The sequence below is a fragment of the Limulus polyphemus genome, unplaced genomic scaffold (assembly GCF_000517525.1).
Source record: "Limulus polyphemus unplaced genomic scaffold, Limulus_polyphemus-2.1.2 Scaffold8, whole genome shotgun sequence".
In the NCBI taxonomy this organism is placed as follows: Eukaryota; Metazoa; Arthropoda; class Merostomata; order Xiphosura; family Limulidae; genus Limulus; species Limulus polyphemus.
Genome location: NW_013665618.1, coordinates 265,118 through 283,883, shown reverse-complemented (window position 1 = coordinate 283,883; position 18,766 = coordinate 265,118). Strand labels below are relative to the sequence as shown.

The 18,766-nt window shown below is 32.5% G+C and overlaps 1 protein-coding gene across 1 annotated transcript in view; it reads right to left on the bottom strand.

Moving 5' to 3' along the window:
* Positions 1 to 18,766, bottom strand: part of LOC106477493 (carbonic anhydrase-related protein 10-like) — a 146,746-nt gene that overhangs the window by 61,557 nt on the left and 66,423 nt on the right. The window contains exons 3-4 of the mRNA XM_022381668.1: positions 7,110 to 7,246; positions 4,534 to 4,728 (exon numbers count right to left, since the gene is read on the bottom strand). Of these exons, the coding sequence (XP_022237376.1) occupies positions 4,534 to 4,728; positions 7,110 to 7,246 (332 nt within the window). The remainder of the gene's footprint in view (positions 1 to 4,533; positions 4,729 to 7,109; positions 7,247 to 18,766) is intronic.

Genomic DNA, 18,766 nt, shown 5'->3' with positions numbered 1-18,766 from the left:
TGGAGAGTATTTCATTTAATAAATGTTTTGTTTTGACATATAAATTGTTCGAGTTTTTTCATCTAAAAAAAGGCGACATTAATTTCTTGACGATCTAATATAACTAAGGTATCGGTGGAACATTAGGTCATATGAAAATATTTTCGATACTTTGTTGTGTATTAGATCAACAATCTGTCAGAAATGTGATCTTTCAGTAATTATCTGCAATCAGCAAAAATACTCGTTATTTTTTAACTCGGAAAGTAAAATCATACCAGAGATTGGGCCCCGAGAAGACGAAAGAAAGCAGAAGTGTGGCCACTCTTTCAAAAGTTAGGTTATTTCCTAGAGATTTGATTTATATTTATTGCAATAAATAAAACTGTTCACTGGAAATACCCCTATATCTGGCACCAGAGAAGTTTTGAAGACCATCTCACGGATCTTTTTTCGGACTTCAGTATGAGAACCACTGTGTAACATAACTAAACAAACAGAGATGTTTATCCTTACTATTGATTTGATTTGTTTGAGTTAAGCACAAAGTTACACAATGGGCTATCAGTGCTTAGCCCACCACGGGTATCGAAACTCAGTTTCTAGCGTTGTAAGTCCGCAGACATACTCCTTACCATCGATGATTATATAGGAAATGAAAGCTCTAATATCTTAAAAGTTCAGTTGTAGATAATGTATCCAGTAAATTATTGTCGGAAGATGACCTTGAAGGAACCCCAAATCAAAATGACATATAAAACTGAATGCTTCATAAAATGTGGGGAATATTTCTTCTATAAACTAATGTTTTGATAAGGATTGGTGGCGCTGGAGAGTAAAGACGATTCAAAGCTAAGCTAAGGTATATTCTTTAGTGTCGAGAAAAAACAAATATTGGATTAGTAGGCCTTATCGTTAACTGTTGAAGTAAAATGGAACAACTGAGTTAGGCCACATTACTGTCAAAAGGCCTGACTTCACTGTCTTAAAAAAAATGTATCAAATTATATTATATTAAAAAGATGAGAAGTTAGCTGCTTATTTAGCTAGGCATTATAGATTTTATTCTAAATTATTGTAATAAAAATGTTTATATTTTTCTCAACTTCTTTCAAGTATTTTAATTAATTTTGAGTTACTAAGAAAATACAATAGTTATATTTGATTAATTTGCTTAGTGTGCGCAATTAAATGTCATGTTGTTAATGGTAAGTTTCATTTGCATTTGTTTGCTCTGTTGCTATGGTGTCGAAAAGCGACTAGCGGTATTCATTTTCACTTCTGCAATCCTTTTTTACTTACATTTGGAACTTGGCGTAAAAAATATGCACACTAATAATGAATAATTAAATAAAGTAAAATAAATTAATAAACAAATAACTAAAGTTGCCTCCTTGTTGCGGTGGTTAGAAATTAGAGATGACACCATGCTACCTGTACTACACACTGACAGTTGTGCTGCGATAGGGCTCAATAACTGGAAGAAAGAGATCCTGTATTTTGGACGGTGCTAAAAACACTTCTAGCGTGTAACCACAACAACACTTTCACCAATTTCTTTTGGGTGATTCGTCTCAGCTTCTATACAAGTCTATATAGTCTTTATAATATCCATAGTGAGACTTTGTACAAGTTGCGAGTTTTCCACGGGAGTCTATTTTATTTTTAGTTTTTTTCATGTATTATTTCACGACATTTTCTGCATCATTGAAATCACTGTCTTGCTGAAAGCTAGATCCTCTGTCCAATAAGAGTTGTTCCTGAGAGAATGGCACGATAGATAATAATCTGATTGTATCTGTAAGCAGTTAGTGCCGTAAATTTTGTGTCAATCTCCAACACTATTGAGATGCATCCCATATTTATATTGGCCCCCGAGCCTACTTCACTATAGACAATGTAATCGGCAGTGATATCGTTCTTCTCTCTGTCATCGAACAAATTATCCTATGGAGTAATATTTAGCAACCCAAACTTGGAATTCTACAAGTTTGCCATGTGACATTTATATCAGGAAGGCATGAGTGCACTCACCTCACTGCTGCTGGGAATAGTATGACTGGCTAAACTTTTATAGATATTATGTTGGTATAGTCACCGTCTGAGTGGTTGGATAATATTCAATCACAAAGCAAGTGAGTGCATTTTGGTGTTAATTTTTTATTCAATAGAGGGGTGCAATCCCGTATATTTGCATATCAATCCCATTTTATTCAGTTGCCATGATTATTACCAATATTGTGTGTGTGTCTCTCTCTCTCTCTCATATATATATATATATACCCACACATATACATACACAGACACACACAGATATATATATAAATAATGTCTAACAAACTGCGTTAATCAAACTCACATAGACACTTTGTTTGTTCGATTTTGTTCTTTGTTATTGTGCAAGAGCAACATCATGGGCTATCTGTTCCGTGCCAATCATGAGTATCGAAACCCGTTTTTTAACAGTGTAAGCCCTCGGTCATACCGCTGAGCCAATGGGAGACCTACATTTCATTACAGAAGAGCTCATTTTGACAGAAAATATCTCTTTGAATTATTATATTTATCTGTAGGAAATCCAATGCAAAATGTGAATGCGTGTAATAACATACAATAAAAAACAGTATATGAAACACCTTTATTTTTTAGATCTATGTATTCAGTTCAAAAACGTCTTAAAAAATATGCTATTTTTACTTTTCTAGGAAACCAGAGGTTTCTCTCTCAAAATTTACCTCTGATAGAACCATATCCATTTATGATGTTCCACGTAGATATAATAAATCTGCGTTTTTAGAATAAATTTTGTGAAAGTATAACTTTTGATATCACATTTTCAATAGAACAGATTAACAACATACGATTTGTACGGTGTGAAAACTTTAGCCTTGTGTTAAAATAATCAATAGCATTTTAGCTTTCTCTTCAGTTAATCATTTTTATATTAAACTGCACGTAACAATAATATAGGTTCAACAGTTCGTGATAAGCTTCTTCACAGGATTAACTGTTTTCAGTAACTGTGCTGAAGTTCATTTGCGTATCCTCACTGCGTTTGTGTGCTGGTGTCACTTCAATATTTCCTGTTTTTTTGTGGGTAAAATTCTCATTATCTAAGTCCTATGTTTAATTCCATAGATTCATCATTATCTTTGTCCAAATGTTTATTTATATATATATATATTATAGAGCATTCCTTTACATCTGTATTCAACATTTTCCTGTGAAATGAAAATGCTGTCTTACTCCTACTTTTTTCACTCATATTTCACTTTTTTCAAAGTTGAAATCAAAGGGATGTATTGAAAGAAATTATACACTATACAGTCAAGACTTCGAGAAAGAATGAATGCATCAGAATAAAGTATTAAGCCACACATCTAAGTACACAATAGAAGTTCCTACAAACACAGACAATGGATCAAATATTGATGCTACCTTCCACATACCTGTGAAGCCACCTGACCGCACATCCACGACTTCTGCACATTTTGCTTGTTCGAACACAGTCTTGGAATGCCGATGTTCACGTATAGTGAAGTGTGTGTGTGGAACATTTGTCCAAATATCTGTTCTACAATTGACCTTATTTTTTCTTTAGAAGTTGTTACAATGTAAATTGTAGCTTCGGGCAATAACCATAGCCATCAGATTAAGTACTAATGACGATGGGAGAAGTAGTTCTATGGTCATCACGGGATCTGGACCGTCACCCTTACAGTGCCATTTACCTTCGGTAATGTTGATTACGCTATATAAAATATCAAAAAGTAGGAATTCGATCATTGGTAAGCTGACACTCATCGCCACGCCCCAAACTTTAATACACTTGTTTTCTGTTTGGAAGTTAGGTGTAAAGTAACATTGGTTAAAGCTGATAGAGGGTGAGAAAGTGGTCGGCCATTGATCAGTCTCGAAGGAATTAGAGGATTATAGTAATCTGAGTCGTTAGAAAATTATTGGCGTGAACAGGTGAGAAGGTATAGCGACCGCTCTTCTGAGTTCAAACTGTATGGTGGCTAGTTTAACACCAGCGTTCGGATTTTGTCTCGTTGATGAGATATCCCCAACGCATTTGGGAGCTATTACTGCAGACAATATCCGTTATGCTTTAAGGTGACGACTGGGATTTACAATAGATTTTGCTAAAAACTTCTTGATGCTTATTATATATATATATATATATATTCCTAATTTCTAGTCTTCATAACAAAAAATAAAAGAACAGATTTGAAATGGATGAAATGACTCAAACACTGCTGCAAGAAAATTAATGACATTAGCGATCTTCCATGTAGACACGGGTAAATTATAAAAATACCATACACATAAACAGATAGTCAAGATAAGTCAGATATGCTATAATCATTCCACACCTTTCTCTGGTTGAAAACTCTCCATTTTACAGTTTAAAAAATTCGGCAGAGTCATAAATACTAGTGTTAATACCTAGTTGTCAGCTGCTTCTGAATTTTATATTTTCTGCCTGCACATTCAGGCTATCATATCCTGAGGTATTGTACTATTTATCTCTAAAACACATTCAGTACTTACTTCGGCAGGAAAAGCATATCCACCAATGGAGTGCTCTGAACCTCTGCTGTCCACCCTTCCATAATGAATATGAATCTCGTGGAAACGGTATTTGTAGGACAGAGGGCCACCCGTAATGTTTATTTTGGCCACAGATGGGGTTGTATCTGCCTCGAAAATGATGCTGTGCCCAGTATTTTTTATCGTACCGCTGACCTGAATAAATTAAAATGTTAATAATTTATCCATTAATCTGATATCCGATAGATGTACTAATTGTATTAGAAAAAAAAAGTAACAACATACATATGTTTCTAAATGTTATTTAGATTCTTCATAAGAATTTTTGGCGATTATTTGCTTTTGCAAAAATCCATCGGAGATAAAATAAAACCTTTCATAGACTAACGTGAAATAATTAGTTTTCATCTTAGGAGAAATATAATGTAAAAATAACAACAAAAAATAACAATTCAATTTCGTTACATAAATTACATGTGTCTTAAGGTGCTTTTAGTCTTTACTATACGTAATATAGAATGTCGAAAATTTCTTTCAATATAAAAAAGAACTCTCAAACAAACTCCACTGCGTAAAAATTTGTTTTATAAGACTTCAATGAAAAATATGCTTTAAACAAATACATTACTCTTTTAGCTTTTTTTTCTAAATCAGAGATTATTATTTTAATATTTTAATAACGTTATTTTTATTTCAAAGCAACGTTTAGTTCATAATGTGTTTGAGGAAATTAATACAAAACCAAAAGTACACCTGTAAAACGAGCTCGTCCTTCCCAGCTGTTAGTATAGCGTGATGATCAGCGTATGCGTGAATGACGACATTCTTCAGGAAGCAGGCGTATTTAGTTTTACTGCTTTAATTACTTCATGTAAAATATTTCACACACACCCACAAATTATTTTCATGAAATGAAATAAGCTACCGTTTGACGTTAACAAGTTTGACGCACTTGTCAATAATCACTATTAAAACTACAGACGCTTTCGACTAGCCTAAATGTAACAAAGTATCTTACCGTGTATACACGTGTACGTTTCACATTTGTGTGGTTTTAAGTAATTAGCATACAGACTTCAACATGCTTGCGCGAAAATGGATCAACATGCACAAGTTAAAACAAAACATTCTCAACGTGTTTGGTTGCATCAAATTCAAAGAATCCTGCGATATATGGACTTAAATAGCATCAAATCAGGTTTAATATCTCAACTTCTGACTAATATTAATTTTGGTTTAGTTAGAAGTACACGTAGCAAAACCCTTTATTACTATAGTCCCAATACTAGTTCGTAGCCAAGTAAATATTTGCAATACTTATAACAATTTTAAAAAGTAAAACGAACTTAACCGTGGTATAAAAAGTGGAAAATTTAAATTTAGGTGCTTTATTTATCTAAAAATTCTCAAAACAAATACAAAAGAGTAGAGTTTTTGTGATGTTTGCAAGTAAGTTCATAATGAATTCGGTCATTTATGTCTTCGTTCAAACTGTAACGATATATAAGTGCAAAACAATATTTAACTGGAAGTTACTCACAGTTAGAATGTGTTTCGTTAAAAGTTAAACTATGGTTGCTAATATTTCAAAACTCCCTTTAAAACTGCTAGTACGTAACGCTGCCTTCATAATTTCTCCAAAATCGTGTAATTGAGGTTGCAATTAGTTGACATTATCCCAGTTTCTCTGTCTTGTTAATAAGATAAGACATAAGCGTTAAATCTTCAATTCCTAATCTGCAGAGTCTATTCAATGCAAAGCCTAAAATCAGGAGATTACTTGACATAAGAAACCATGACAACCTACTAATTTCTTGGATTAAAGAAAACTATTAAGCATACGCAAACAAATGCTCTCTCTCCTAATGCGTACCAGGGTTCACATAAATACATAAATTATTTATTAAAATGTCTTTAAGGCGTAGCTTTATAAATTAATAGTTCATTCCGTACTTCATTCAACTGTGTACTTAAGTTCCAGCTTTCTGTGTTTAATAAATATAATGGTATCATTATATATATTTTAGAAGCATATGACTGTATTGTTATGTGCAATAAAAAAACTGAAATATTAGTTGTTGCCATTAATGTTACACAACAAAAAATTGTTAAATGTATAATGTTCCTCGTATCTTATATGACAGAACTAAGCACGCATTTTAAGCGCACGTGCTCATAGTTAATCTTAAGGAAACCTACTGAACTATTTACATAATTTACAGAAATTCTCCTGTATTAGTTCTCTTAACAACAAAAGTTTTCATTAACTGTACTAAGTCATAAATAGTTCATGATTTAGGTTTTGCATTATTATTTATATATTGTTTTTCAAAACATCTTTGTTACGAGATAAAATAGTTTTGTTAATAATTTTAACCATATTTTATTTGTGCCCGACTGAAATACCTGACTGTTAAACAGTTACAGAAAGAAAATTAGTATTTATTGCTTTAAATTAAAGTATTTTGGTTATTTAGATTGAAAAATAACCAAATATCAATCTATTCTCATCTCAGCTTTCGAAGCATCAACATTTTTTAAACAAAACTATTCAACTTGCACGAGCACGCCCTTACTCTAAATTTGTCCACGTGGATTAGGCGTAGATAGGGATCAAAGAGCAAAGCCACAGGATCTATATCAATAGGAGATTGGCGACGACCTTTGTTACACAGACTCCACTCTGGATTCAATAAGCCCCAAAAGTTAGGCCCTGAAAAATGGAAACGATAAAATATATTAACCTGACACACTTCTTCGTCAATTTCTTTAAGAATATGATTCCGAATGCCACACAAATGGGAATGCATCAGATTTCTATTTTACAGACTTCTTCAAAAGGTTTCATAAAATACGACTCAGTTTGGAGTTTTATGTAGATCAGTACATTCTGACTAAAACAAAAATTACCCGAATATCTAAATAGCCTTGAGAAATATGAATTTGTCTCCTCTAAATGACAGTTTAGTTATTGTGAAAGATTCACACTTCTGATCAGAAGTTATCACCAAAATATTTTATTATGAATGTAGGTGAAAAGGGAAAAGAATCGTCTGTTTTAGAGACGTACTTAGCAAGCATAAAATCTTAAAAAGCTGCTAATTCTGATTAAGGGACGCTTGATATATTTATTTACATTACAACCAGAGCATTTAGGTATGAAAAATAATATCAGAGATTCACAATTTCAAAATACGTTAACAGCAACAGTAGACAAGTTCTTATTTTGATAATTAGAACGTTTCGACCCGTGGTATCGAATCATCATCCTTTTATGTTAATGTAACTCTTACCTGATGATGACTCGACACTACGAGTCGAAACGTTGTAATTATTAAGATAAAAATTTGCCTACTGTAAAAGTTGATGTTATTATGTTTGAAATTAATTATTCATTCAATAGAGTTCCTCATTAAACATTAGATCCTTGTTTTATATGAATTCATAGGATGAAAAAATATCAAATTATTAATCACTTCTTTCTTTCGAAGATATTTTACATTAGACAAGAGAAGCTGTTCCCATGTGAGCTAAAACAGTCTCCGAATACACACATGCCCACACATCTAGTACAGCTTTAACTAAGCTGACAATAAATATTACAGTTATACTTAGATTAAAGTTTAGTTTGTTTCTATGGTTGTTGTTAAACTCAAAGCAACACAATGGGCTATCTGTACTCTGCCTTCCGCAGGTATCGAAACCTGATTTTTAGCGTTATAATCCCTAGACTTACCGCTGAGCCATTGGGGCCTTACATTAAAGGGTTTTGTAGACGATTATTAAAACATGTGCGAGTTAGAATGTGAAAAGTCTACGTTCGAAAACAAAACTATATCATATCTAAAATATATTTTCAGAGGTGTAGTCTTAGGAAAAATATAGTGCTTGAGCTATAGGATTTTCAAAATTGGAAGATCTGAAACGGCATCAAAATTTGAAACTTAGCTTTTAAATCAAACGCACGAAACAGTGATTTCTGTCTAGTGTCCCATCTAAGTTTCGTTTGATTACGTAAAATTAAAAAAGATATACATATTTTCGTTTAATCTAGTCAATACTTTACAATAAAAATCGCCAGGACTCTCACAACATCTATACAAAAAGTGTCTCGACTACATCACTGAAAATTAAGAATATTTAACTTTATTTTTGATTAAATTATTCTACGAGCGTATCTTGCTTCTAAAGAAGAAACTTCGGGTTTTTTTTTAACACTTTGCAACTTTATTCAGCTAGTAAAATTTCTTATTTTGTAATACATAAAATTTCATTCGTTTTTCAACAAAAGTATGAGTATTACCTCCTGCTTCAGTGCAAATTGTTATTCCTAAAAGAGTATTACACGATAATAACTTAGCGCTTAGCTACAGCTACTCTCTTTTTAAACAGTGATTTGGGTGTTTTTGTTTTTGAATCAGTTTACTCTGCTTCAGATAAATTTACAACTAAACACATTACACAGTAGAGAAAAAGATACATCATAATAACAGTTTTACATATGACATGGAACCAAATATGAGCAAAGATGTAGAGCAAAAACATACATTAGGTTGTAAAATTTACAGCATTGTGTATATTTTACAACGATTTACATCCAGTACTTAGTAGAAGCAAACGTAGAGATAGCAAAAACAAAAGGTTGAAATGGGAATTGCAACCCAATAGTAAAATAAATAAAACTGGAGAAGTGTGCTCTACTACATGTGTATCCGGCCTCAAAAAAGAAATAGAAGCCAATAAAAATTAGTTCTGTATCTCTGCCTACGGTATTAGGAATCTACAGATGCTGATGGCACGCTGACTTCTGAAAGGTACAAGCATATTCTTATCCATCAAATCATTTCATCACGAACAAGACCTGTTCAGTAAGAATTCATCTTCAAGCATGAAAATTATCCCAAACATATAGCAAATGTAGTGAAATGATGCTTCTAAAACAAAGAAGCTGATAATACTCTCACAACTGTAGCTTAGCCATTACAAGCTATCGATATGAAAATTTTAAGGCTGTATGGACTAAAGTAAAAACAGTGCTGCAAAGAAAGCAAACACAACGGATTCAAAGGAATTACGGAGGCTCATCTATTTTACATAACATTTTTACATACGTTCATTATATGAATGAAAAGATGATTTTAAGACCTTGTAAGATCCATCTATCTATTGTTATAGAACGTTTATCTTAAGTACTTTTTACATGTGTAGGTTTATACCTAAAATGCCATGAACTAATAAAGTTCAAACTTCTATTTTCCCCTTAAATGATTCCAGTTAAGCAACTAGCCACGAGTAGAATAATACCCTATCCTATACTACACTAATTTACATCTAATAATACCTTAAGCATATTTTTCTCTCGTTCTGAGTGATGATATAGTTTGAGAGAGTATCTGTCCCAACTAATAGAATATAGAGTTTTAAAAGAAAAAATTTAATTAGTTTATAATTGAAGTACACGAAAGGGTCATTATTTCGTTGGTTAATGTTTTCTTTATATTCATTATTTTATATTGCTTTAATCAATTAATACTTTTATCAATATAATAAATACTTTATAATGAAAATCAGTAATAAATAAGGCGTATCCAACTTCTTAAAAAAATACTTGATGAGCAGGTACGCCTTCACTTTACTGCACTTCTGGTTCGAATTGTAATTTAAGAAAATTTTTGATACTTACTTGTGCTTAGAAGATCTGAAGAAAAGCTATAGAATAAACCGACGTCTGGTAGTGTATTCAGTAAAATATTAATGTGATTCCTGAAGTGCAAAAAATCTAACTACATTTGAATTTTCGCATTAAAAGTTTTTTACTTAGTAAGTCTAGTAGAGGAAATATTTTCTCAACCTACTTCTCATGAGTTACATCTTATCCGACATGATTAAAGTATTATAACAAAGAATCACCAAAACTGTCATTTAGGTTTCAAAACACACAAAAAACTCGAGTACTTTCGAATAGTTGTCTATTTTTCTTCAGGAGTATAAATGCCCTTGAGTTATATCTGATAATTTAACGTAGCATATTGATTTATAATGAGCATGTGCTATTGAATATTGTGAAAAAAACATTAAGCAAATTCTACAATCCTCTTTTCCACAAGGTTATGTTTGAATTAATGTTTTGTCTCAACAGTTTGTTTCTTTTATCTTAAATATAGTATACTTCTAACTCTTCGATTCTGTTGCTTAGCGTTTCGTTGTGAGCAAGGCTAAATGTGATCAAGAGCTCGTATAAAACAATATTTAACGCTGTCCAGTAGAGTGTAGTTTTCCTTTTATTATTCCAAAGATTGAGTGTCAGTGTTATATGTCTGAAATTTGAGACTCTGTGTCGCAGAATGAACGGGGGCCGAGAGCCGCCTGGAGAGATCGCATATTTTAACCACTCGCATTACTGTACAGTAGTGTGTTATCTGTCAGTCAGTCAGTAGACTCTAAAATGACAGCACATAAGGGACGCTTAACGTTGCAAGTTGTATTGTCGTGACGTCAGTAAAACATGCACATACCATGAATCGCGAGAAGAATTATACACTCTGTAGGCTAGAACACTGTATAACATATGAGCTTTAAAATCAAGAAATAAAAATATTTATTACTATTAATTTTGGTTTTATTTACTCTTGAAACAGAACACTTTCGTGGACCCTGCGGAAGTACATCTAGTACCTTAGCATTACTTTAGCCACTAACATGTTCCATTGTTTTAATACTTGCATTGCTTATTGACAGTTTTGCTATCACTCCTGATAAAAGTACTAGACACAACCAATTCAGAATCTTAAAACTTGTCAACCTTAACACAAATAGTAAGTATAACCAGTTCAGAATATAAAATTGTATTGCGTATAAAAGTTTAAAATAATCAGCTTACGCAAACTAAAAACATGCTACATCAACTAATGAGCAAAACAACAAGATTAGTAACCTTGACAAGAGGAACGTATTTTTGAATTACTTCTTAATTAAGTGCCTGACACAGCCACAAAGAACTTCATATATATATATATATAATGCGTACTATAAGGGGTTAGTCGTGTTTTAATATTTTGGGTCTTATAACTCAATTTCGATGTTTTAGTTATCATACTGTTTTTTGTTTTGTTTCATGACAAACATTTTAAAGATATTGTTTTGTTTCATGACAAACCTTTTAAAGATATTGTTTTGTTTCATAACAAACCTTTTAAATATATTGTTTTGTTTCATAACAAACCTTTTAAAGATATTGCCGCCGTCCATAATTTCAACTGACAATCAGTTGCATTTCCACTGGCCTTACTAACGAATAATTGGATCGACCATCACATAATAACGACGCTACGGTTGAAACGGGAGAAAATATACGGAGCCGACTTTCGAATCCGCGACCCGTAAATTGTGAGTCAAACGCTCGAACTACCAGATCGTGCCTGGCCCTGACATACGCTTTGTATTTATGGAACGAATATTATAAGCACCTAAATAACTGACTCAAATAACAAAAAAGATGTATTGAACTCATAGCAATGCGTAAAATATTGGTTAAAATAAATAGTTTTACGATACTGAACACAACAGCCTCAGCAGCTACAGTAATAACCAGCATCTGACAGCCTCAGCAACTACAGTAATAACCAGCATCTAACAGCCTCAGCAGCTACAGTAATAACCAGCATCTGACAGCCTCAGCAACTACAGTAATAACCAGCATCTGACAGCCTCAGCAACTATAGTAATAACCAGCATCTAACAGCCTCAGCAACTTCAGTAATAACCAGCATCTAACAGCCTCAGCAACTATAGTAATAACCAGCATCTGACAGCCTCAGCAACTATAGTAATCACCAGTATCTAACAGCCTTAGCAACTACAGTAATAACCAGCATCTAACAGCCTCAGCAACTATAGTAATAACCAGCATCTGACAGCCTCAGCAACTACAGTAATAACCAGTATCTAACAGCCTCAGTCTCATTCACAGTAGGTGAATGAATTTTGCGTTTTCTATTTTCCACTACAAAACATTAACATTGCCATTCTACGTAACTTTCACATATTATGGATGCAAATTATAACTTTTTGGCACACTTGTTATACATAATTTATTAAATAAAGACAGAGAAATGAATGTTTTTCACACTTTAAAGTATGCTGTTGGACTTATTAAATGATTTTTTTACAAGTTGTGCCACCTAAATGCCAAGATTAAAAGTTAAACGGTGATTGGTGCTTCTGTCATCTTTCATACTAACTAAAAAATCAATAACCATGGACCATTTAGATAGCATTTTATCATAGTAAGAAATAATAGTACAATCATAATGAGTATACGCTACTTGTTCAAAAACAAAAAAACACGCACATGGTACACATGATTGTTTGCATGTTCTTACTCAGGAATATATTCTTCGTACGACGTTCTGTGATCAAACTTTTATGCAAAATATAAAATGAACGATATTTATCAGTTGCAGCATGATGTATTTGTTGTCTGTTGATAATCTAAAAGAAAGGATTGAATCACGATATGTTCGGCGTTGACGAAACGCACAATGACCTTAAAACTGGAAGGCCCTGATAAAGTTAATAAAATATTGAAAATCGTTATTCCCAAACGACAGTTTGGAAAGTTCTTCTTCAGATCAATCACAAAACATACGACGTAAGCAAATCACATTCAAAAATCCCAAAAAGTTTCAACGATACAAGCAAACGTTGCAGTTTTTTCTGATATGAAGGAGCCATCCGTTATTCAATCGACTATCTATAAATTCCAAGTCATTTGAAGCATCAAAACTACAGTGAAGTCTACCGTTATTTAATCACCTATAATAGTTACGGATGTTGAAATAAATGGGTTGAAATTCAGACTTTCATGCAAATAAAACTTTATGCTTTCAGCCGAGTGTGTATTTCAAAATTAATTTAGCTAATTCTTTTGAATTCGCACAAAAACTTTTGAATTTATTTAATTAAAGATAACTGTATTAACTTGCGTGAGTTGCAACGCTAATCTAACTTCAGAAACAGGCATTTTATTTTGGTCTGAATGTATTATATTTTTCTCTAGAATTGAAGCAAATTATATATAAGAAATTTTAATATATATTTTATATTTATTGAACTTTTTTTTAGACAATTAATATTAAAAGGATGCGATATTATTAAGAATAAAATTGTTCTGTGGTATTATCTTAAGTGATTTACAAACACATTATGGTTTAATGTGCGATTTGGAGCTTAAAAGGAAGTAATCTTTTAAGTGAGTGAAAAATAATTTTAGTATACATATAAACATAAAGATAAATAAACAGATGAATTAGATAATTTTCAATAGATATTTACCACTTTTGTTGGAGTTACAGATTTCTTTAATTTGGCAACTTAGTCGAGAAACAAGAGCTGAAAGTGGAAGGAATCACAAGATAATGATGAATAATATTTACCCCAGAATATCGCCTTTCACCCCAAAAACTAATTTATCAATATAATCTATATAAACAGCGGCAAAACTTCAAAGAGTATAGCATTAAAGATAGAGAGCTGTTGCAATAATATTCAAAAAGCTTTAAGGATATTATACACAATATCAAATGCGCGTGGAAAGCTAGTATAGGCACAAAAATACATCTAGTCAAAGGATGGGATCCATGAGCTTGAACCCTCATTGTATCGAGTCTTATTAACATTATATAAGCATTATATAACGTCCCAAAGCGTATCATTCGATCTATATCAGTATATTAACCACTCAATATCATAATGACTCATATAAACATTGCTTATTTTTAGAAAATGTATTTCGTATACCAAATGAATTAGTTGACATATTTCTTTCAGTATGTTTTCTAAATTGTTGCTTGTTCTAACTTTCTAGCTTATGGCTTGATTTTATATCCATATTGCAAAACTGACATTTGTATTCTCCTAGGATATAGGAAATCTAATTCTAGTTAATGCAAGATAGGTCAAATGAAAGTTGTGAATAAGTTGAAAACATGGGTAATCTTTTTAAAGGGAATTTAATTTAGTTTTTTTTTTATTTACATTGTCGTGGTCTTACATTTCAAGAAAATGTGGGAATGATATAGTCCTCGCAATATAACACCATGCTTTTGTAGAATTAGAGCATGAATTAGTTCGGTTGTCATATTACAAAGACATTATTAAAATATTTTGATAACCCAAAAATTATCAAGGATAAGAATTATTTTCTGTTCATCTCAATATATGTAGCGCCGGACATGGTCTTGTGATTTACCTTTTGGACTTGACCAAGAAAGGAGTCAAGGGTTCAAGATGTGATGTTACTAAATACCCTCTGCACTTTCAAATATGGGTGTGTTATCAAAATAGCAGTTAGTTACATGATTTGATTCATAAAAACGGGCAAAACATTTGTAACGATGGGTGCAGTTGACTGGCTGCCTTTCTTTCTATGGCCAGCAGTTCAAAATTAGGGACGGCTATACCTGAATTCTAGCATGCTCTGAGCTGGGCTTTTAAAATCATCTGCACATATGGTGCAGTTCAGGGTTAAATATTCTAATTCACTAAAGGTAAACATTTTTATATTGCGTAGTGGGATCCTACTGGGTATACTGTTGTAATGTATTCTATCGTTGGGCAGGTTCTTTTGGATTATCTGAAACAGAAAAGTCAAATCCAGTCCACGTAACGATAGCGAATTGACGTATCTTTCCATAACGTTTGCTACAGGCTACGTTCACATTACACAAGTTGTAAGCCTATGTTCAAAAACAAAATTTTCAACATAAACTCTCAAACTACCAACGTTTAACATTTATTTCCGCGATTGATACCAAACCTAGTTAACTCACTGATTAGCTTACAGAAACACTAACTCTTACTGAATAACTTTACTGAATCAATCTTCTCTTGATCAACAACTACTCATGTTTCACACATGCTGAATACATATCTAAATTTTTAGTCACTGAATTAACTGCTCCTTCATTGCTCATTATTCGTATATGCAACTAATTTAACAATCTAGATATTAGTCGAAGTTTCTGAATTGTTACATCAGCTCCTTCTAACAAACATTTAAATTAAAACATTGAACACACAGCTTATAGCAATATAATTTTCCAAATAACATAAATTCCTTTAAGCTGCCACTGAGGGTTTCGAGAATAATACCTTGTATGAGTACAAAAATACAGTGTTAATATATTAATTAAATCGAATTTATCTGATTTTTCACAAGTTGATGAAATATGAATATAATTTCCTAAAGGTGAAGTAATCCGATTATGCTAATACCAACATTCTTGATTATGATTTTTGAATAACTGCTATATTTGTTATTTGCAGTTAAGTACAAAGCTACACAAAGGGCTATCTGTGCTCTGCCCACCACGGATATCAAAAACCGGTTTCTAGGTCCGCAGACATACCGCTGTACCAATGTGGGCTTTTGAACAACACTTGTCAACAAATCCATTTAAACAATATTTTTTGGAGAGGAAGAGGGTAGCTTGAGTTCCTTTACCAAATGTCTTTGAAATTGGTTCAACTACTTCCTCACAACAACTTGACAGATAGGCGGACAACTCTGCTTCACACACACACACACATATATATATAACAACCGATTTGCTATGTTTTGTTCCTTATAAATAAGTTGTTTGTTTGTAGTGAAGATCCAGTTACTTTATAGTTTATCGATTAGCTTAATTTTATCATCATCGCGTTACCTACTACGAGGGTTAATGTGGAAATTTAGTGTTATGCTTCAAAGCCAATCATAACACTATTATGTGTAATAAGGTAATAGTCACAGATAAATATGTCTTTTCAACTAAAAATATTAATAATTCTATTTAGTTTAATTAACAGACATCACAGCAGTCCAGCAGCACGTGCTGCGGTTGTCAATGGATAAATGTGTGTCAGTAAAAGCGAAGCGATCTTCAAATATATTCTCGCTGAAAAAGAATGGCAATGAGAGTGAGTATATGTGAAGCCCATTCCACTTTCTCTAGCTCACATTTATCCATTGACAACCAAAAAACATGCTGCTGTACTGCTCGTGGGGTCTGCTTATTAAACCAAATATTTTCTATTATGATAGTAGGATGTTCTAGAATAGAACAGAACCAGGTCTTTTCCTGTCTGAAATGGAGCAGGTTAGGTTTAAGAATTCCGTTTTTCCAAATTGCTTTTAATTTTAATATTTCTTAACAGAAACATAGCGCTAACTCAATTTTAAACTTAAGTCCACCATATAGATAACACTTTCTTTCCTGGCGTATGGGTGCTTATAACGTTCACGATCATCAAGGTTAATGAACAACAACAGAGCTCTGGACGTAGTCTCTGTCTTACAGACACTAATGAGAAATTCAATGGATTATTTTATATATCTATACAATTGTTTAGCTGCTTGAGCCATGGTTAAATGCTATGTTTTACTATATGTATTACACTGAGGTAAAAGAGTATTTTGTTTATATGCCATTAAGCATAAGGATACACAGTGGCCTATCTGTGTTATAAGTCTTCAGACTTACCGCTCAGCCACGGGGGAGAGGTATAGTAAAAAGTCAAATAAGTATGTTTTAACAGGAAACAACTTTTACACGGAATCATGACATAGAATAAAAATGTATTAAGTAACTTCAAAGAAATATCCCAAGACTTATTTCGGTTATTAATTGTATAATTGATTTAACAGCAACGAATACTCATATATCTAAATAGATAAAGATTTTTCCTTCATCATAACAACCAAAACTCGTATTTGTGTTACTTTGCTATTAACTTACTGATAAAACACTGGTAAAATTGAGGAGGTTATGACTACAATAACACAACTGCTTATTCTCATTACTTACTCCATCTGAGACTTGACAATGAAGTAGACGAACCAGATGTATTAACGACCAAATCTGCCAAACCCTTAAAGATTCATCTCTGAAACCTCGTGCCAGATTACGAACCAAATAGGTTATTGCTTGTGTTAAAAACATCCACAATCTACTTGTTCTAGATAGAGAATACAGTGGGCTACATGATCTAAGAAAATCTGCATGCGAAACATAGAAGCGATCATATAATATATTCTGTAAAATTATTCTCCAAGCTGAGTGTGCATTAAATTTATCACAAACACTAATTTATTTACAACAGCAGAGACTTAATATTTGATCCTGGCACACTCCACCACTCATATGATGAGGATTAATGTTTCAAAATGCCAACAGCTAATATTACAGCGTAATCGTTAGTTTTAGACGACTTATAGGAATAAAAATACAAATAGCGTAACTTAAAGACATAGACTATAAAGTGAATCATTAATAGAAAATATAGAATGTTTGAGCATGAAATTTTTGCAATGGGTATAACACTACTATAAGTGCGGTAGGACTAAAATGTATAACACTACTATAAGTGCGGTAGGATTAAAATGTATTACACTACTATACGTGCCGTAGGACTAAAATGTATAACACTACTATAAGTGCCGTAGGACTAAAATGTATAACACTACTATAAGTGCCGTAGGACTAAAATGTATAACACTACTATAAGTGCCGTAGGACTAAAATGTATAACACTACTATAAGTGCCGTAGGACTAAAATGTATAACACTACTATAATGCCGTAGGATTAAAATGTAGAAATTCAATAAAATATTTTATTCTTTGGTTGACGATACACTTGTAAAATTATCTGTGAATAGTATAATGTCTTTCAATATTGCGTCAATGATAACAGCATACTTGTAGCTGGACTAATGTGAATATTGCACATATATTAAGGATGAATATTAAGAGGCGTGAGTTGTTTTGAAGCGTTTTCCCGCTTCTAAATCGACCACATTGTCTTTTTTTTCTTTTCTAAATGATTCATGTATGAAATGCAATACACATTCTCGTTACATGGAATGATGTTTCAATATTCCAATAGTCACGAAATGTGCCATATGGAGTTCATTAATAGAAATAGGTACTTTTATCATACTTAAATATATTAAAATGGATTATATTGTGGGATATTACCGATTTCACTTTAAGATAGCATCCAATTTATGTATAAATTGTTAGTTTTTATATAATGATGTCATAGTCACCAGGAGGCTCTCTCTTTTATGAAATTTTGTGTTTGGTCTATAAAAATCATGCATAACTTTTCAAACTTTCGAATTTCCAATAATCTAGCCGTGCATTAATGGTTTCAAGAAAGACAATGCTGGTTAATTTACGAAACTTCAAT